This window comes from Lathamus discolor, chromosome 5, assembly GCF_037157495.1.
Source record: "Lathamus discolor isolate bLatDis1 chromosome 5, bLatDis1.hap1, whole genome shotgun sequence".
NCBI lineage: Eukaryota > Metazoa > Chordata > Aves > Psittaciformes > Psittacidae > Lathamus > Lathamus discolor.
In genome coordinates this window covers 13,625,358-13,647,122 of record NC_088888.1, presented here as the reverse complement: position 1 = coordinate 13,647,122, position 21,765 = coordinate 13,625,358, and the positions used below count along the sequence as shown (strand labels likewise).

The window sequence follows — 21,765 nt, the reverse complement described above, 5'->3', positions numbered from 1 at the left end:
TTTTACCTGTTACATTTGTGCCCAGTAAGTTAGAAAGCAGTTTGAAATACTGAAACACTTAACACCCCTTTGACATTTTCTGTTACTTTGATTTCTCCTTGGAACACTTCCAAGCCCCATCTGTATGTTGCCCCTTATATACTTGGAAGTTAAAGGGTACAGAAGCTCTGCAGATTTCAGTGACTAACACTTAATGTGGGATGATGTGTTGGTATGCAGTAAAAATAACATCCTTTTAGTTCTTCAGACTTTTTACGATTTAAAATTACATTTATGAGATATGGAGTTTTTTAAGAATGGATTATTATTTTTAACTAAAGGTATAGAGTGTTTGTTGTTTGAATGAAAACTTCTCTGCCTTACAGAAAGATGCAGACAGGTTTGGGGAGCAAAGCTTACTTGAATAAATACTTTTTTCATAATGTTATTTGAAGAAAGTTAATAAAATAATTGGGTGAAATCTTATTTCCAAATATGCCAAAGTACAAATATTTATAGTTTGTTTTGAAAAGACTAAATTTGGTTAGGATTAGTCAAGTTTGTAATGTAGTGTAGTGTGTAGTTTGGCACAGTTTCATATTAAAGTCTGTAATGGTTTGTTTATTACTACCTAGGTGTCTCTCGTTTTATTTTGGGGGCTGGTGAAACTCTGTCTGTAGGCTTTTCCTGAGATATTGTCCAAGGACAGTATGTTCTGCTTAGGCTGCATCCAAAGTTATCATATGTATATTGTAAAAGTAAATAAATTACTCCCCTCTACACCTTTCTGTGCTTTTAGTCTATTTTGCTGCAACTGTCTAAGATCCAAGTAGCTAAATTCCAAACTATTTTATCTGCCTTTCAGCATACATCCGTGGATGGATACACTGAACCACACGTCCAGCCTATCAAGTCAAGTAGCAGACAAAATATCCCCAGGTGTAGAAACTCCATTACATCTACCAATGAAGAGCATCCTCACATTGGAAATTACCGCTTACTGAAAACAATAGGAAAAGGAAATTTTGCCAAAGTGAAACTGGCCAGGCATGTCCTTACTGGAAGAGAGGTAAGCCTTTCAAGAAACAAAAGTTAAACGTGTGTTTTATATTCTCTTTGGCTATCTTTATAGGTATTTCTGCTGTTCTTTTACTTTTCTCCCTGTAACCTTTCACCCCTCTTTGTAAAATGTAACTTCTTGGTGAAGAAATAAAAATCTTTGTGCTTCCAGGGGTATTTCGGGGTTGGGAGGGGGTCCGTTCAACCCCAAACCAAAACCAAAGAGAAATCTGTTGATAGATTTCATTCATATTGATAAATCTATTGATAGATCAGTCTTTGTTGTTGAAATATACAGATAGACAGATCTTGTGTTTGGAGGACCTGGTTTTGCAGTGGACAAGATAACATTGTTCTGTCCAAACACTGACAGAAGTATAACACTGATTCCTTGGTATTACCATCTTGTGGCAAAGTTCTGAGCTCCTGCTGATTAATCCTCATAGGTGAGGCGATTTTGCTTGGCGTAATGCATAAAAGCAGACATATATGCATGTCTTAGAGGTATATCTATGATTTTGCTTGCAAAGGCGCAATATATTTTTGTGCAAACACTTTTCTGAGTTTAATAATTAATTTTGGTTTGTTTTGTTTGTTCCCCAAGGTTGCTGTGAAAATAATAGATAAAACCCAGCTAAATCCTACTAGTCTGCAAAAGGTAAGAATATACCATAACATCTGAAATTCTGTGAACAGTTGAACTGTGGTCTTTTGTGTATTTAACAAAAATATTCGGTCCATTTATCTTGCTAAACAAACATCTTTGTGTGCATATGACCTTGGGAGACAGTCTTTGCTATAAGGTGCATGGGCAAGTTGTCGCAGTTACTCTGTGTGTTTCCTATCTAAGTGTTGCTTCCTTCCTCATTCAGCTTTATTCTTTGCTGACAGTAAAATTTGTATCTAATTAAGTACACAAGTAGTTTGTCTACCTAATAAATCAAGACATAATGCTGTAAATGAGTTTTTCTTTGATTTTTATGTAATATAGTAATTGTGTATAGAATTGCCAGAATGACTGAACATAGTCAGAACATTCTTGCTTGCTTTTGCCTGTAGACAGAAATTCAGGAGTCCTTCATAACCGTTGTGATAAGTGTTTTAACAGAACCCTATGGGTTTCCATGTGCTTTGGGTTGCTAGTATATGAGCTAGTGAAGAGGACCCACAGAAGCAGTACCTGACAGAGCATATTGGGGAAATCATGTGCTGCTCACATAGCTCGTCTGCTGCCTAGCTTGGTGTTTACACTAGGAGAGCTGTATGAGTTTGTCTCATTGTTGAGCAATGAGAGGGTAAAAATGTTAAAAAGTTCTGGAAAACTAAGCATGAAAAACTTAACTTCTGGGATAATTGCTGTAATGACAAGTAAGTTGTATGTCACACAATAATATTCAATAATAAATCATTCCAGGTATAAATGAAACTTTCACAGCCTATAAAAGATGCTGTCACACTACACAAAATACTTCTGTGGTAGGATATTGCTGCTGTTACTTGGTTGTTGAGTGGGAATCTGATAGCAAGAGAAACATTTTTAGGTACGGTTAGAAGCAGCTTATATCAGAAATAAGTTAAATTTAGTGATTTAACCACAATTCCATTCTTCAGTAACTTCTAAAAATATTTATCCCATCTTCTGTTTACACTGGAAAATGTGAAGTTTTCCTTTGTAGCATTTTGATTGAAATTGATTGTAGAAAAAAAGTAGGTTTTGTTTTGAAGCTTTAAATGTCTTCAGCTTTGCAGTTTTCTGAGAATTTTGAGTATTGATTCCCTGAAAGCTTTTAAGTAAGCTTAAGCACAGTTTTTTGCACAGTCACTCAAGCAACTGTTTTTTAAAGCGAATAAGGGTAGGAGGGTGGTTCATTAGCGTGGTTAGATTTACTTCTGTTTCAGGCCTTCAATCACTATTGATTATTATAAATCACACAAGGCAAATATGATATTATCTTGGGCACAGCGTTATTCACAAAACCATCCCCTTTCTTTTCGCTGTAGTATAAAGGATAGCAAAAGCAAGTAATTGCTACTGACCTAATTAAGTAAAATGATGTGGGGCATTGTAGCTTCTCATGTGCCATTCTGTTTTGTAAACAGAAATATTTAAGCACATACTTAGGTTGCTGAAAGTATTATACAAGCTGGGTCTGTAGTCAGTCATGAGTATGAAAGCAGAGCAAATCTTCAGTTTGTTCTTAGCCATTCTCCAGTGTTCTTTGTGGCATACAGGATGATGTCATGGTTTAGCCCCAGATGACAATTAAGCACCTTGCAGCTGCTCACTCACTCCCTCCAGCAGGATGGGGGGAGAGAATCAGAAGAGTAAAAGTGGGAACTCATGGGTTGCCATAAAGAGAGTTTAGTAGGTAAAACAAAGCAAAACAAGGCATTCATTCACTATTTCATATTGGCAGGCAGGTATTGGGCCAACTGCAGGAAAGCAGGGCTGTATCACGCTTCATGGTTACTTGGGAAGCCAAACACCGTCACTCTAAATGTCCTCCCTTCCTTTTTCTTCCCCCAGCTTTATATGCTGAGAATGATGCCATATGGTCTGGAATATCCTTTGGGTCAGTTGGGGTCAGCTGTCCTGGCTGTGTCCCTTCCAGCTCCTTGTTCACCTCCAGCCCACTTGCTGATGGGGTGGTGTGAGAGGCAGAATCAGCCTTGATTCTGTGTATTCACTGCTCAGCAGCAACTAAAACATCCCTATGTTATCAACACTGTTTTCAGCACAAATCCAAAACACAGCACTATGTCAGCTACTGTGAAGAAAGCTAACTATCCCAGCCAAAACTAGCACATATGGACAGGGTACTTAACAGACATAGTTACTCTAATTTAAACCATTAAATGTTAGGAGATGATTGCACAAGTAAGCTGACCTTGTGAATTTTTAATACCGCATTCTTGTGCCTGCAGTATGTTAGTCTGAGGTTCTTGCTTCAGAACCTCTGCCTTCTTAAATAGATAAACAATGTTGAATTAAAGGCACTGCCTTTTGTTTTCAATTTGTTCAGTATGTGGTTCCCATCTTAGTGGGTTAGCACCTGTTTAGAAGACAAAACTGGCTTTTTTATGAACTTGCTGTCTTGATAGTAACATATTGTACTGACTTAGCTTTTCCACTGTCATGATTTGTAATTTGTTCCCAAATATAAGTATTTGGGTTTCATCATAACTAGAGTTTATATCAAAATAGCTGTTCTATTTTCTGCATGTCTGCTACATCTTCTTGTACTGGCTCAACTTAGGGAGGTTTCTGAAATAGCCTTCTGTTGCTGTTCTGCAAACTGCTAATGGAGCAGAAGGGGCTTTTTTTCTTCTTAATAGGCTTGATTAGCAAATGGCAGTTCAGATTTTCCTTTTTTAGGGGTCAGCATGCTTCTTCTTATTATTTAAACAGATCTAAAGCCTCAAACTTAGTTTCTTTCTTTCCTTAACAACAGAAAATGGGAAACAATTTCAGTACATTACCTACTGAAAGCTATGCTTTTTTACAACATCCATTCTCAATAATGATGTAGAAACTAGAGAAGCATTCCAGCACATCTTTCAAAGCAAGAAAAAGCCTTGGTTAACTGAAGGTTTTTTTCGTTTGAGTGTAGTGACTTAAAATAGTACATCTTCAATGTAGATGTCAGCCTGACGGCAAGTAGAAGTGTTAGCAATGAAAGATCTTTGTACTTGCTGCAGCTTGCCCTGAAAAATGAAACTGGAAAAGCAGGATTCAGGTTTTCAAGCATTGTGCCTTTTCCATACGTACAAGTTCTACAAATTGAGTATGGTGCTGGCTGTCCTCTATTATGAGTGAAGCTATTGACGCTACAGCCCTTTTACAAGGAAATGCTTGTCCAGGAGCTTTTCTGAATGGCAGCGCTTTGTTAAGAATGAAGAGCAGCCCTATAGATGTGGGGTGGATTATGGGGCAGGAAGTCAGGGAGCACTTAAACTTTCTGAGAGAGCAGTACCCTGCTGCTCAAGAAAGTAGAGGTGTGCATGAAACCTGAATTATATTCTTGTATAATCCTGCAGCTTGCCTCGTCACAAAAGCAGAACTAAGCTCTCTGATCTGTCTAGATTTCTATAAAATTAACAAACTTGGCTTTGTAGGAAAGAACTGTGGTCTTGTTGCTTTAATGCATCTATTCTTTTGCATACAGAGATATCCTGGGTGTTACTGAAGGGTGTAGTGGCTATTGTTTAAAGGTATCTCTATTTGTTAAATACATAGTTATTGACATAAATGGTGTTAATGACCAACATGCTTCTGCAAAGGAAAAGGGGAGGACGGGATTTATCCCAAAGTAGTGCTTCATAGAATGCAAAGTCTGAATGTTAAAACAATGTACTGAAATACTGGAATACTGTTAATGCTTTTATTCAAGTGTTATCCATTTGTCAGAGATTTTCTAGATTGTTTCTCTCATATATTTATAGCGGTCTATATTTTAATTCTGCTTGTGAGAGAAAATTGGATGGAACGATGGCATCTTCTTAATTTGTATAAATGCACATTTACACTGGACCAAGTAAAATCTTGAATATACACCAAGACTCCAGAGAACAGTTCGTTTGCCCCATTTCCATCCCACTCCCCCTCTGCTGTTTTGAACATCTGTATTGAAAAAAGGGTCCCTGCTCTTTCTTCTTTGAGAGCCCCTTACACATCCCCTTGGACCACATGGGCCATCAACTACACAAGGTGTAATGGGGCTTGTTTATGGTCTGTATACAGTGCTATTCCATTATTTCAGTTTTCAGCCTTTCAAACAATTTCTTTCTTCCTGGGTTGGAAGTATCTGTCATGCCAAGCAGCTTTAACAAAGCTGCTTGACTTAGTTACATCACAGTATATTGGAATACGTAAGTTACATCTGCCTAATTTGCAGGATGCCTACACCTGAGTTACTTCTCAAAAATATCTGAAAACATCAGTTTCCAGGTGTATCACTGCTGAAACTTGTCAGATGCTGATGAAAACTGCAAAATACAATCTCTCAGAGTAATATGGATCTCCCCATGAAGAAGGCAGCCTTGTGTGCTGTAGTTTCAGTAGTGGGCAGGCAGTTGGGAGAGGGGTTTTGCGGGGCATACAACCACTTAAAGTTTTTAATCTTTTCTCAGAGCAAGCCATTTAATTAACAGGTACCTGCAGGTAGGTTCCAAGATTTCAACTGTTCTTTCAGTTCTTACTCTGCTGATTTCTCTTTTTTGCTGCTCTCGTGTTTGCAGGGAGGTGTTGCCATCCTGACTGTAAAATAAACCAGCCAGTTTCCCTTCATCCTATGCTTGACGCGATTTGCGTGGATGAGCATCACCTAAGATAACTTAATCTGTTTCAGCCTTGCCCCATTCTTGCCCTAAGCATGCAAATGCATTTCAACCAAGATTAAAAGTGCCTTTAAGTCAAAATCCCCAAACTAAGAAGCCCACCACAGAGCCACTAATCACCAATCCGACCTTGTGACTTTGAGTTCATCTAGAATTTGCCTTGGAATAGCTGCTTTCTTTCAAAAGGTTGAGACTAACTACTCCCTGTGATCTCCTCATGGTGGCTCATACCTGGACTATATACTGCTTGTATATGAACATACACTTTAGTTTTCTGAAAAATGCCTGTTCAACAGGATACATAATACAAGAGGCTGTTAAAAAACGTACTGGTGTGAATATGGATAAACCTAAGCCCACACTTTGTATCTTAGTGATGTCTTTTATTCAGAACCAGGGCAACTAGGTGTTTCATTTCATATAACAGAGTATCTGCATGAGGCTAGAGGGCTTGAGGAAAATAGACTTTTTGTCCTTTTCCTAGTAGGCTTTTTCCTTTATGAAGAAATTAAAAAAAAATAAAAAATTCCATACTATGTTAAACAGAATTCATGCCACTGAAATAAATTCAAATCCTAAACCAATTAGTCAACTTTGAAATCCTGTAAGAGTATTGAATAGAACAATTCCCATCCCACTTCTATTTTTACAATTACTGTGTGCTTCCCATTACATGTAAAATTATTTCTTTGATCTTTTTTTCTAGATTGGAAATTATTTTATATATAGCAGTCTATATTTTTATTCTGCTTATGAAGGCATGTTTTCATTGCTGAAACTTTTATACCAGCATTAATACTGTTATGAAATATCTTTCTGACATTCTGGCAGGAATTGTGGTTTTCCGTATACCTGCTTAGAAGCTCTTCTGAAGCTGTACCCTAGCTTGGTTTAGGTTTGTTAGCTTTTGACTAATTGATACTGATTTAGCTGGGAAATGTATTCTTGTGCAGCAAACTCAAAAACCAAGAAATGCACAAAGAACAGTCAGGTAGGATGTATTTTTGTGGGAATAACTGACTTCATGAGGACACAAGAATATTTGCCAAAGTTTAATTCTAATATTTTAATCCATAGTATTATGTACCCATGAGTTATATTTTGAATACAAGCAAACTGCATCATACTGATCAGGTTGTTAGAGAAATGTTTTTATAGTCCTTGCTTCCTTCTAAAATTGTTTTAATGGCAACTGTAAAGCAAGTGGATTGTAACTAGATTGAAATACTTAAATAATGTTAATATAGAACTGAGTAATATTGATCAAAAGCTGAATTGCAAAAAGATGTTTCTCTGTAGAATAAATGCAGAGTTTTACAAATGTTATGACTAAGTAGCTTTGTCTAAGCAAAAGAATTTCAATTTCTCTTAACTTGTAGCCTCAGCCAGCATAAAATAGAAACTGTGAAGTGCTGCTCTTTGAGGAGGTGTCCAGTCTGTGGCTTGCCTCACAGTACCCTTTTGCAAAGGTAGAATCTGAACAAATGGGACTTATTTTGAAAATGGAGGCAGAGATGCTCTCTGAGACATCAGAGAAGCAAAACAGCAACATACTTCTGCACTGAGCCAGGTTGCTCTGTAAGGAGGTCTGTACTGCTAAGACACCTCCAAAACGTCTTGAGCATTACACTGAAGCCAGTGAGCTTTTCTTCATTTCAACATCTTACCGTAATCCAATGCAGTACTGAGCATGCAGCACAGTAAATAGAATTGACAGTGGGGTTATGCTGTTCACTTGAAGTGAAACAGTGCAAACTTACCAGTATTGACAGCCTTAAAGCACAGAGTAATGGAATTGTGTAGTCATTTTGGATTCCTTCTTTCTTTTGACCCCCTAGGTTAGTCTTGCTATACCTCTTATTTAATCACTAAACCCATGAATGCTAGAAATTTAAGAGCTAAAACCTCATTTCTGGTTAAAAAAAGTCATCAACCCACTGTTGCCTAAAGTGTATACAGGTAGGGATGTAAGTTTGTGCTGTTGTTTTCAGTTATGTGACTCAAGATTCTAAAGCAGACTTTGAGCAATCATAAACCTTCAGGCCTTGCCAGGGGGAGAGGGGACATTGCTGTTTATGACCTAGTGTAAAATCTGGTAGCTGGGAGAAAAGAATTTGCCTGTTTCACCTCTGTGGAGCAGCAGGACTGGGGAAAGTCATGGTATCTAATTCCATTTCAACATCTGTGTGCTCAACTTTTCTGTAGTTTCAACTACACCTTGTATTTGCACCCACTGTTACATATGTATTCAGAGTAGTTAGGTCAGCTGGCCAGTCACTAAAGAAAACAGAACAAAGAGATAACAAAAACTTGTGTGAATAATCTGTTTGTTTTGGTCAATGCTGAAACTCCAGAAGGGGCTATAAAACTTACCTGTGTGTGTTTGTATAAGGCTTAAAATTTAGTCTGGTTTTGATATGTAGTTGGTAGTGGTTATTTTCATATAAGGTGTGAGATACAGATTATGTTTTCTGGAATTCACTGTGCTATATATTTATCCATATTTTATGCTAATGCTAGTTTCTGTGGTTTATGCTTCTCCTTTTTGGCAGCTAACATTGCATATCTTGTGTAACTTCTCTCTAATAAACACACTCTTAAGAAAATTGTCTTGCTTCCTTGACAGTTGTTTCGAGAAGTGCGAATAATGAAGATACTGAATCATCCCAATATTGGTAGGTGCCCTGCATTTCTGCAAACTTTTTTCTATTGTACTGTTTACATTTTACTCTCTTTGGCTTTATTTGAATGTACTTTACTGCTCTGCTGTTAAACTTTTTTAAGATAATAGGACAGTGAGCATTCAGTAAATGCTTCATTGTCTTACCTCCTTTACTCACTCTGCTTGAAACAGGAGTGGTGCTCTGAGGAGAGAAACTGCTCAGTCCAGGAAAGCATTAACATAGGAGATGCTGAGTGCTCACACTGGTCTGTTGAGGACCCCAACTCCCGTTTTCTGTTGAAATTGTTCTTGAGGCCAAAAAGCATGATTTTTTTTTTTTTTAAGTGAAAGTAGCAAAACTCCATTAGTTCAGTCTAGGAGAGACTCCTGCTGACTAACATTTCCATAAAATTAGAATTACGAAGTATGTAATTTTCCCTTTCTGCTTTAGTTCTTTCACGTACCCCACAGCTTCAGGGCCCTACTTTGTGATGACAATTCTTCTGGCTGAGGAGGGCTGGACAGTCTTGTTCCAGAGACAGTTAATGGTCCTGAATCGGCCAGAGGGCTTGTTGCATACAAGGTATGGACAAGGTGTACAAGTTATTACACGCTAGGCACTCCCTCTCATCCCTTAAATTGTCTGTTGCTTTTCCAGCATTCTTACCTTCTGCTGGTTTTTGTTTTCTTGGGGGGGGTGGTGGGGGTGTGTTTGTTTTAAATGAATGGTTACTATTGCAATCTGAGGAAAGTCTTTCAGACCTAATGTTTCTGGTACCCACTTGGTCAGAATCTCAAATTTCTAATTGGGAGCAGTTTACTAGAGAAACAGGGAAGGTTTGTATGATCTTAAAGACGTCCATGTCAAATTGAACACTAATTTCAGCATGAACTCATTTGTACAGTGTGCATAAACTTCTCGGAAAATTGTGAATTAATATGCTTTGTTATCAGCTGTGATTTAGAAATTAATTTTGCTTTCCCCCCCCCAAAAAGAATGCTAACCTAAAGGATATAAAGTTTTTCTGTGGTTTAGTGTTATCACTGGCCATAAATTATACTCACTTCATGAGTATGATTTTTTGTTTGTGCTGTGCTTTTGCTCCCTGCTGCAATCTCTCTCTCATTCATTTTTCTTGCAGTAAAATTATTTGAAGTTATTGAAACTGAAAAGACATTGTATTTGGTAATGGAATATGCCAGTGGGGGTAAGTGTATTCTTAATTCTGCTTTAAGGATAAACTGAAATATGGAAAGCCATGTGGGTTGCATGCCTAGGAATGATATAAGAACTTCATGGTTAATGGGTTATTCTAATCTGGCCTTCACAGCACTCCTAACAGACCTCTCACGGCAGACTTTCTTGCTTGCATCATGTTCTGTAAAGTAACCCGTTAGGTTTGTGTTTAAGGGTAGTCACTGTTCTGAGGCTTCTGCTGGAATTTCAAGAGATAACCTGGTGCTGAATATGGCAAAAACTTGACTCTCTCTGCTTTACTTAGGCAAGCACTGGTGCCTTGTATGATCTTGAAAACGTGTGCCAAAGCACTTGGAGAGGCAGGTCCAGGGATAGGAATAAGGAACACAGGAAGGAGAGCAGCTGGATTGTAAAGATAATGGGTGCCTGCTTGAGAAGCTGCTTAGCAGCTGAATGGGAATGTTTGAATGTGGGAAGGGAATCCAGCATAGGGTGACCAGCTAGGAAAGGCTGCTCAACAGACAGTGCAAAGATTAGGATCTGAAAGGCATTTAAGCAGCTTTATTAGAGAACAGGAAAGGAAAACCAGAAGTAATATAGATAATGTTGTGAAACCACTAGAGATGTGCAAAACAAATCTGATACATAAGAAGCTACCCATTTCTCAGTTTCTTATATGCTTTATGAATAATTTTTATTATTTAAAGTCTCTGATTTGTTTCACAGTGGTTCTTTAAGTAAATTTTTTCTTAAATTTAAAGAAGCCTTAGTATGAAGGGTTCCATTTTTATATTTCTTGACTATTGATGTCTGGAAAGTGAAATTCAGTGAAAACAGTCAGAGGGAATTTTTTGCTGGCTGCTTCTATTTCCCTTCAAGAAGCAGGTGTGTGGGATGTTGTTTTCAAGCATGATTTGATTGTGCATGACAGTCAAAAATAAAACCTGTGCAGTAGAGCTGATGTTTTGTCCATGTTGTGGTCAGGAGAAGTGTTTGACTACCTAGTTGCACATGGAAGAATGAAAGAGAAAGAGGCTCGTGCAAAATTCAGGCAGGTATGAAATTAAAATTCACTCTTTCTTTTGTTTCTATTTATGGTATGTTTGGATAGACATAAATGTGAGTGTACTTCTTTTACTTTAAAAGAATATTCATTGTTGTGATAATGTTTATTAAAGCTGAGGTGGAAAAAAATCCCCAAAGAGAAAAGTATCTGCTTCCTACGTACTGTCTAAAAATAGTAAGACTGTTTTGCATTCTTTTTTAGTGGATGTTCCTAAGAGCCCCATTTTTTCTTGTGAGTCATTTGAGGGTTGTGATCCTTTTCTGAATGTTAGAATTTAACAGATGTTCTATCTAGAGATGTTGATATGATGACATGTATTGCTGTGTCATGTCATACCGTTTTCCATGAAAAGTAGTCTCTAACAGGTTTTTATACTGTTATTACAAGCTTTCTCATCTATTTTTTTTTTACCCTGGTTTTGGTGATTTTTATTGCGAAAAGCTTTGATTAGATAAAATTTGGAATTTTTCAGAATGAAGGTATATAATTAACATGTAAAGAAACTGCTTTTAATTTGCTGTTTCAGACTTGGGTTTTGTCATATATATGTGAAAGGTACATATGGACATGTTGAATGAACTGTTCTGTTAGGGATGAATTGCAGAGCTATGCTGTAGGTATTTCAGAAGATAAAATCCAAGTTGGTACATCTGGCTATTGGGTTGGGGGAGTGGAATAATTTCCTTTTATAGTTACTGCTATTGGGAGATCTGCATTTAAAATAGATGTTTCTCCTATTACATCAAGGAATATGTATTAAGCTTTTTTTAATAAGAAAATGAGCTGCTTTTAGGGACTTTTTAGGTTTAGTGTTTGAGCTTTAATGAAACTTACATGAATATTTTCTAAAATTAAAGCTTTGTACATAAATATCTTATGTTCTGCTGAATCATATCAGAAGCCAAAATTATATACTAGATTATATACAAATGCTGAGATGGAAATGAAGTATTTCACTGATCATCTTGGTGTTTCAGATTGTATCTGCTGTGCAGTACTGTCATCAGAAGTGCATAGTTCATCGTGATCTTAAGGTAGGCTGTTACTTACTTTTCATTTTACTGGTTGACAGTCTATAGAGTTATTTTCATTTTATATACTTGTCCTTCCCACCGTGAATGCCTCAAACATGTGAATGAGGTAAATATCACTTACTGTCTATTTTCTGAAGCACAAAAATAATGTAGTTTGCCTGTTGGAACAGGGGAGAGGCAAGAATAGAATGTGTTACTTTCATTCCAGTTTTAGCTTTAACGAAAAGACATGCTCTCCAAAGAATTGTACCTGCTGGCATGCAGATGTACACACACCAAAGCTGCAGAAGTTCAGTGATACCAGTCAGCACTGAAACATTTTCAGTTAAAATATATTGCATAAACATATAAGCATATATATATAAAAAACAATCTCATCATAGTGATTCATAAGGAATATGTTAGGGTTTTAATCCATTTGAACTTCTGTTTTATACTCTCATGTTTAATGAGACAGAAAAATAAATCTAAGGTAAACAGAAATTAGTTGAGCTTTTTTTTTTTTTTTGATGCTTTCTAGCATTCTATCGGGATAAACATCCTAGACCATGTTAAAGAGTTCAGCTGTTGCAGGTACAACCTAAGCCTTCAGTCTGAAGTTGTCTTCATGCCAAGTTTAGATATCACGGGACTTGGACACAGTATCTTCACCTGCTTAAAAGTTGGCTAGTGCTCTTGGGTGTCTTTGTATGCTTACAAAGAAAACACTGTAGTTTCTTTTTTACTGATGTATCTAAAATGTTGAATAAGCTGAACTTGAATAATTCTTAAAGGTTTGTTTTATCAGTATCTTTTGTCTTAAGGGTTTTTTTTTACTATTATGTTTTGTATTAACTTCCTTATAATACACTGCAGCATGCTGTTGACCTCTTTCTCACAAATCTGTTCCCTAACACCTGTCAATTTGCCAGCTTGTGCATGTGCATATGGTGCTGGATAATACATCCTTTTCTGCTGAGTCCTCTCTGCCCCAGGACCATTGTCATCTGATGATGGAGGTGCCGAGCCAGCACTCTGAAGTCGGAACGTAAGGAAGGAAAAGGCTGGATCTCATTGAAATCTTGATATAAAAAAATTCCTCCCTGTCTTGCATGGTGGTTTGGAGCCTGCGAATGTTTTGTCAGGCTCCCTGGGGCTTACAGCAGTCACTGTTGAGCTTTCCAGAAGGCTGCACCCTTTTCCAGACGGGACCCATTGGCTTGGCTGGACAAGCCACTTTCAGTGGTTGACTCAGCCCTGTAGTTTGCTGCGAGTAGGGAGCCAGCCGTCTCCTTGCGCTTATCTGGCACTGGCTTGCTCAGTGCAGCTATACTATTATTGAGTCCTACTGCATTAACCCCTGTGGTTAGTTAGCATTCTGCATCTCACTCTTTCTCCCAAAGCCTGTCACAGCCTCCACCTAATACTCATTTCTTAGTTCCATAGGATGCATACAGCTCACTGCATTGCTCACAGGATTGCTCAAAACCGCTTTGCGAGGTTTATGCAGTATCCCTTTCACCGTCTGTCACAAGTACTCTGCTGTTGATCTCCTTCCTGTTTGCGAGACAGGCAGGCAGGCTTCAGAATAATTTCTTTGCCTTTCTCTCTCTGACTTCCCTTTGATGGAGTTATGCTAGACTCATTTGAAAAGTTCAGTGTTAGGTGCGATTGAGAGCCAGTCAATGAAAAATACATTCCCTGAAGAAAAAAGAGATAAATGCATGGCTTTGAGGAGGTGTTCGCACTTTGTCTTTTCTTTTCAAACATTATGTGTCATCTCTGTCTCACTTAAAACTCTTCTCGTGGAGCTGCAGAGGAGAAAGAAGCACGTTTAGAGTTGCGTCTGAATTTTCATCTGCTTCTGTTGACTTTCTCCATAGTACCAGCGTGCTGACCAATAAACATTGTTATCACTGCAAGGCAGAGATTTTTGCTAAGTCTTTTTGGCTTTAATAACAGAAAGGATAAACTCTATCAAATAAGTTACTAAACTAGGAAGACATACAAAAAAATGTGCAAGTTTGTCCAGAAGAGGGGGGAGTGCAAGGCCTATGGATGTTTAAATCATCTCCTTTTAATTTTCTGTGTTTATAAATGGCTTGAGTAGAAAGGGCTATAACCAGTTCCAGCTTTGCTCATCCTGTGATGCACAAACTTTATCTTACCTTTTCAGTGACTTAATACTTTTTGCTCTCAATGTGTAACCAACAAGAGCATAGCCTTTCTATTTGGCATGTTAAGAAAGGATGGGGTTTGATGTTTTTGAAGTGAGGAACCTAAAAGCATAGGGTACTTGTTGAACTAGAAGGACTATTGTAATCGCAGAGCAGCTGCGCTGACAGTAATGTTTTCACCACAGGGAAAATGAAGTCTTTGTTCAGTAATGTAGAAGGATGTCAAATCTGGAAAATAGGTACCTCTGTAAGTCTGTCTGCAGGCACATCAGCTGGAACCAGCTGAGATTACAGGTCGTGAATTGGGAAAATAAAATATTTTCTGGGGTAGTTAATTTATATAAGCAAGCTGTATTTTACTCCTGGTAAAGGCTTAATTCTGTTATGCAGCTTTGGCTTGATGATATACTGGTAATTGTTTCCTGTTCTGTTCACTGAGTGTAAGTGAAATTACTAAACACAAAACCAACACACAAACCAACCCAAACAAACTCATGTTTACCCTAACAAACTGATTGCTGCTTCTCTTTGTCTTGAACTTTTCTGAGCATAGCAGTTGATGAGAGATGTTTGTGTTTGCTATAAAACTGATGTTTGGCAATTAGGTGAATGCTCTGCTCTGGCTGATCTCTCTCCTCCTGTTGAAAAAGGATTCCTGTACTGCTCAGTGCTGCTAATGTGCAGATCAGGCACTGGGACCCAGACAGATGAGCAAACATTGCCCAGTTCTGCTGCCCTTGTTTCTCAGCATCCTTGCATTTTGAGAATGCTCTGTATGGGGTGTTTTTCAGTAATGTGTTCTTATTTATCTAATCTTGCTCTTTTAATCTTCTGACCTACCTGTGATACTAAGGTATTTTTTATTGACTCTCCAGGTTTCTGAGTACTTGCATCTATGTATATGTGATGCATGCACTTACATGATGATTGCTGCACAGACATGAATATTCTTAGCTGTATGAAGCATGCATTTTTTTTCATATGCAATGTAATTATTGAGTGTTAAACACCTTTGGTGGTGGCATTACTTAAGAAAGCACCAGTAATAAAGGGGAGAGAATTTTTTGGTACAGAATGCTGAGATACAGTGCATAGCTTGAAGTATGTCATCGTGTGAGCAGAACAGATCTTCTTTTGAAACCTTAAATCCCTTCTAGCGTTTACCCTACCGAGATGGTAGATGATGTCTGGAATTAGATTTACGCTTCTTAGCGTCAAAAGTTGGCATGAACCTGTCAAAAGCTGAAACTGCTGTCCTGAGATGTCTGGGTATTTCAGTCTAAACCTGAACTGAGTTGGTTCTTCCAGAGAAGAAAATCTTTACAGCTGATTCACTAGCTGACTTTCCAGTCTCTTTAGCTGCTTTAACAGTAATATTTCTTTGAGTAAACATAGTTATTTCCAATCTTTGATGTATTCAAGGGAGATTTGTTTCTTTCATTCTGCAAGAAAGAAAAAGATGGTGAACTGTTTAAAAACAAATATTTGCATTTATTGATAAATACTACTCTGTAATATATTGATCTTATTCTGATACATGAATTGTTCTTTTCCTCTCATTTTTCTCTTAGGCAGAAAACCTTCTACTTGATGCAGACATGAACATTAAAATTGCAGACTTTGGTTTTAGTAATGAATTTACAGTTGGTAATAAACTGGACACGTTTTGTGGAAGCCCGCCTTATGCAGCTCCAGAACTTTTCCAAGGAAAGAAATATGATGGTCCTGAAGTGGATGTGTGGAGCCTTGGGGTGATTTTGTACACACTAGTAAGCGGATCATTGCCGTTTGATGGTCAGAATCTAAAGGTACAGTTGCAGTATGAAAGCTTGGCTTTCAGTCTCCTTAAATCTTATGTGTGATTAGTGGGCTCACCTTTTAAAACTCTGTTTTAAAGGAACTGAGGGAGCGAGTGCTGAGGGGGAAGTACCGCATCCCATTCTATATGTCTACAGACTGTGAAAATCTACTTAAGAAGCTACTAGTACTGAATCCAATAAAACGAGGCAGCTTGGAAGTAAGTAATCTCATCTTGGGAAAAAAAGAGGGACTTAAATTAAGAAAGAATAAAATACAGTAATTGCTTGAGACTTTTTCACAATAGGTACTTTCTTTGCATTTTAAGGACCCAAAAGTTTTCTTTAAAAAAAGACTGAGAGAGGAAATGTCCCCAAAACATCTTGAAAATATAAAATGTTAATGGATGAAAGTCTAACCTTAATTGCAACTGACTAAAGACTATAACTGAAGAGTATTTCGAAATGCAAACCGCTCCCACTTGTTTCGGTCAGGTAATGGAGGTGTTCAAAATGGGGGCAAGCAGGACAAGAGTGTAAAGATCTTATTCTCAGGAGTTTTTCAGAAGACCAAAACCAGCAGCAGGCAGTTCCATCAGCCATTTTGACTTAATTTACCATATGCAGCGTGATTTTTTAAAAGGGATAGATAAAAGAATAACTGTGATTGAAAACTGTGTGGGTGGTTTTGTTTTAGTGCCATAATACAGGCAAATGCTTAAGAATACAATGAATGATAAGCTAGTGATTGCCAGTAATTTCTGTGCCGCCTTTTCTTTCCCCCTTCTGGTACTTCTGTTTCTGAGTAGCCAGTTAGTTAACACGTGTTAATACTGTGTCCCTCAGCTAAAAGCTGTTTCGGGGATTTCTACTGAGTTATGATTTTTGTGGTGGTGGTAGTAAATTAGGCTTTGTAATATGGCTAAAAAGGTTCAGTGTTTTTAAGGTGCTCTTTCATTCAAGATTGCTATACTGGCATGAACTTACTGGATGACTCTCGAGCTGCTGTTTAGCAAATATTTTGTGTAGTGTTCACTCTAAATGGTGTCCTGTTCTGTTTTGTGAATTGTTTAACCAAGATAGACTCTTGAAAATACTACCTACTTAGCACAGAGATGAAAGTAGGGTGAAAGATAAACAGAACGGTTTTAAAGTAGCATTTATGTGAGTTAATCACCAGTGATTTCATTTCATCTTTCTCTGCTTACTTGTGCAGCAGTGGATGGTGTGCCAGAGAATAAATCCCATTTAAGCAGTTTTTTATTTGTGATGGCATGACTTACACTTTCTGACACGGATGCTACCTGTGTTAAGGTAGCAAACATTTAGTGAGCTGTGTCTGCATACAACTTATCTCAAGGTGATGCTGGTTTGTGACTTGTTATAAATAACTGTAGCTTTAGTAAAACCTGTGCTGAAGAGAATAGTGAATGGTGGCTTCTTTATTGATACTTATTAATTATTATGTATTTACTACTGTCTAGAGGACAGAATGGTAAGAGCGCAGTGACTTGAAGATGGTGAAAGATTGTGCTTTTCTGTGTTGTGTTTTAAGGTTTAGGAAAAACATTTTTGTTTTATTGAACTTTCCTCTGGATTTTCAGCAGTTTCTCTTGAGATCTAATTTTACTTTCATTCTAGATACTGTAGTGTTATCCAATTCTCCTAAAATTCCTTCCTGTCCCTAGAGAGATGTGTTGGATAGCAGTCTTGCTGGAACTGCATAGTCTGATTATACAGAAGAGAGCAAGAAAATGTTATTGTGTGACAGGGGATCTTGAGCTATGGATCAGTACCAAAATACTGATGATAACAGGTATTGATCAGTTTGCTAATCTGAGGGAGAGAGACATCACAGATGCTCTTAAAATATGAGTGTTCCTGAAACCACATGTATGTTGATTTAGACAGCCATGGTTTGCACTTTGGAAAGAAATTACTATTTCTTCTGTTTCTAAAAATACATATTTATAATGCAAGCACATTTATTCGTAGATTCTAAAAGTGGAAAGACAGTCTCATTTTTAGGTGGGAAGGGCTTTTGCCTGTGCTTTGTCTTTTAATTATTTGTTCAGTCCTAGCCATCCACCCGCTCAGTTCCCATGCATGTTTTTCCTTCACCATTCAATAGGATGTTTGTCAGTGACATGAGCATCAAAGCTGAGGCTGACACGGGATCGGCACCATATGGGTTAGGCTTAGCACTTTTCCTCTGGTAAGGACCAGGCAGATGTTTATTGAAATGGTTCATCTAGACATTTTCATGGTTGCAGCAGAGAGAAAACATTTTAGAAGCAAGAGAATGTTGTTGTAAAATCTTCACAGGAAGAAATAGGAAAAATGCGTTGTCAGAAAATGTGGGCTCTCTCTTAACTGTCAGGATTTCAAAGAATTCCTCCTCCTCCCAGTCTTCAGTTCTTTCAAAGCCACACTGTGCAATTCCCACAGAGCAGATTTATGCTTACAAAGAGTAATAAAACAAATAATTTTGAGACAGACATGTCTTGATCCGGATTATATTTAAATTGTTTTCCTGAAAGTTGAGGGAAACCTCATCAGTAATACCTAATTGGTTGAAAACTCAGTTTGAGTTGGTCTTTAAGAAATACAGTTTGGGTCAGATCTTCAGCTTGACCAAGACTCTTGAATCAGCCAAGTGAAAGCACAGCAGAACTTATGCAGATTTAATACTGATCCTGGAACTGGGTCATTTGTGTCACTTCAAAATGCTTAAGAACTTGTTTTAAGAGTTGTACAATAACTCAACGTGCCTATGAGATCATGTATTTAAAAGATAGAACCTTTATTTAAGATGATATTTAAGATATTAAAGGTATTTATTTAAGGTAAAAGATAGAAGCTATATTTAACAAATGGAAAACCTAGAGCAGATTACATTGAAGTGATCTGCCTACTGAAGAGATAGGAAAAACCATAAGTGGGAATTGTTGGGTTTGCCTGTTCAAGAAGGACTGAGAAAGGGAGATAGGATTTGAGCAGTATGATTTGTGTCATCCAAACACAAACTTTACATTTAATTAACAGCATCCTTAAAAAAAATTGTAATGGCAGATACCACATACTATTCTTTGGGGAGTCTATCATGTTACTGCAAGGCTACAAATACATAACCAAAGGCTATTGCAAAAGAAGCTTGTGCTAACTATGCCAGAGATACAATAAAGCAATACATGTACACAATCCCTTCCCTTTTATCTCCTGCTTCAAAAGCCAAAAAATCAATCCTGTGGCAGAACTTTGAACAAATCTGTAAGTCTTACTGTCAGCCAAATGTTAACTGGCCCAAGTACAGAGTTCTGTATTGTTCTTGTAAGGATACAGCTATTTGTGTCTGTAATTTGGCAGCAGCACTACGTACAAAGACTCTGGTTATATCAATGGAAACTTGAGTCTTTTGCTCTTTGTGAGAAATAACTTAATTCTGTATTTGCAAAGCATATTTGGAGCTTGTGGGAAACTTGATTTCTTTTTCTCTCCTGTCAACCTAGTAAGCAATATTAGAGAATGTCCCTAAAGAGGCATGTGTGTCTGTTGCTGTAGGAAGGAAACCGATTTTAGCTGTTTTAAAGATTAATATATCCATAAGGAGAGATTGTGGTGGTGGTTAGGATTCCAGCTGCTCAGTCTGGCAGGCTTATAAACAGATCCAAGCTACAGCAGAGGAAATTTTCCAAAGAATGCAGAAAGAAATATCTGCACGGCACAGAGAGAGTTAAGAGGCATTTCTCACTTCAGCCAAACTGTGAACATAGAATCATAGAATCATAGAATAGTTAGGGTTGGTAAGGACCTCAAGATCATCTAGTTCCAACCCCCCTGCCGTAGGCAGGGACACCTCACACTAAACCATCCCACCCAAGGTTTCATCCAGCCTGGCCTTGAACACTGCCAGGGATGGAGCACGCACACCCCCCCTGGGCAACTCATTCCAGTGCCTCACCACCCTAACAGGAAAGAACTTCCTCCTTATATCCAATCTAAACTTCCCCTGTTTAAGTTTTAACCCATTACCCCTTGTCCTGTCACTACAGTCCCTGACGAAGAGTCCCTCCCCAGCATCCCTATAGGCCCCCTTCAGGTCCTGGAAGGCTGCTATTAGGTCCCCACGCAGCCTTCTCTTCTCCAGGCTGAACAGCCCCAACTTCCTCAGCCTGTCTTCATACGGGAGGTGCTCCAGTCCCCTGATCATCCTCGTGGCCCTCCTCTGGACTTGTTCCAGCAGTTCCATGTCCTTTTTATGTTGAGGACACCAGAACTGCACACAGTACTCCAGGTGAGGTCTCATGAGAGCAGAGTAGAGGGGCAGGATCACCTCTTTCGACCTGCTGGTCACGCTCCTCTTGATGCAGCCCAGCATACGGTTGGCTTTCTGGGCTGCGAGCACACACTGCTGGCTCATGTTCATTTTCTCATCGACCAGCACCCCCAAGTCCTTCTCTGCAGGGCCGCTCTGAATCTCTTCTCTGCCCAACCTGTAGCTGTGCCTGGGATTGCTCCGACCCAGGTGTGGGACCTTGTACTTGTCATGGTTGAACTTCATAAGGTTGGCATCAGCCACCTCACAAGCGTGTTGAGGTCCCTGTGGATGGCATCCCTTCCCTCCAGTGTATCAACCGAACCACACAGCTTGGTGTCATTGGCAAACTTCCTGAGGGCGCACTCAATCCCACTGTCCGTGTCAGCGACAAAGATGTTTAAGTCAAGCGCAGGGAGAAAGAGCCATAGGATAAAGTGACCAGTTGGCATCATGATCCTGGAATGAAAGACTGTAGGAAGCATCGGCATGCTCCTGAAATAATTCTATAGTTTGTAAACACTTCCTTTGTTATTATTTGAAGGAGTTACTTATTATGATACAGTTGATATTGTAGTAACATCTAGGATTTTAACCAAGGTTAGGGCACGAGTGGCAGGCAGTCAGCAAGGTGAGATTAAGAGATGGTGGAAGTGAAGGGTACAAATGGAAGGTTTTTGTGTGATGAACTGCAGGTTCTTTCCTTTGGTAGTTTTTCTGGTATTTTGAGTGGGTAGGTATTGTAAAGGATAAATAATGGGGGGGTGAACTAATGGAGACTAAAGGATGTGAAAGATAAAAGAAGAAACTGTAAGATGGGAGGGGAAAGGTGTGAGTGAAAGAGCAAAATTCTGTTTATTATGAATTTTAATGGTTGTTTTTCCCCAGACCAGCTCGCCCAGATTCCCTAGGCATGGTAAATGGCATATTGACCTAAACTTCATTTCTTTCCCTAGCAAATTATGAAGGATCGGTGGATGAATGTTGGCCATGAAGAAGAAGAACTAAAGCCATATACTGAGCCTGAACCAGATTTTAATGACACTAAGAGAATAGGTAAGACTTTTACAATGATGTTGCATCTGATGTTCATAGGCAATTTTATCTTGTAGATCCAACTAAGCTCTTACCAAATTTGACATGCAATCTCATCCTACAAGTAA

General features: G+C 38.3%; 1 protein-coding gene across 9 annotated transcripts in view; it reads left to right on the top strand.

Moving 5' to 3' along the window:
* MARK1 (microtubule affinity regulating kinase 1) overlaps positions 1-21,765 on the top strand; it is a 59,612-nt gene that overhangs the window by 21,505 nt on the left and 16,342 nt on the right. For 8 of the 9 annotated variants that reach the window (XM_065679840.1, XM_065679838.1, XM_065679837.1 and 5 more), the window contains exons 2-10: positions 845-1,048; positions 1,643-1,696; positions 9,002-9,050; positions 10,180-10,245; positions 11,220-11,290; positions 12,279-12,335; positions 16,063-16,299; positions 16,389-16,508; positions 21,559-21,658. In XM_065679840.1, the coding sequence (XP_065535912.1) occupies positions 845-1,048; positions 1,643-1,696; positions 9,002-9,050; positions 10,180-10,245; positions 11,220-11,290; positions 12,279-12,335; positions 16,063-16,299; positions 16,389-16,508; positions 21,559-21,658 (958 nt within the window). Of the gene's footprint in view, positions 1-844; positions 1,049-1,642; positions 1,697-9,001; positions 9,051-9,488; positions 9,575-10,179; positions 10,246-11,219; positions 11,291-12,278; positions 12,336-16,062; positions 16,300-16,388; positions 16,509-21,558; positions 21,659-21,765 lie in introns of those variants that run through there. The other variant, XM_065679845.1, reaches the window with a different exon arrangement.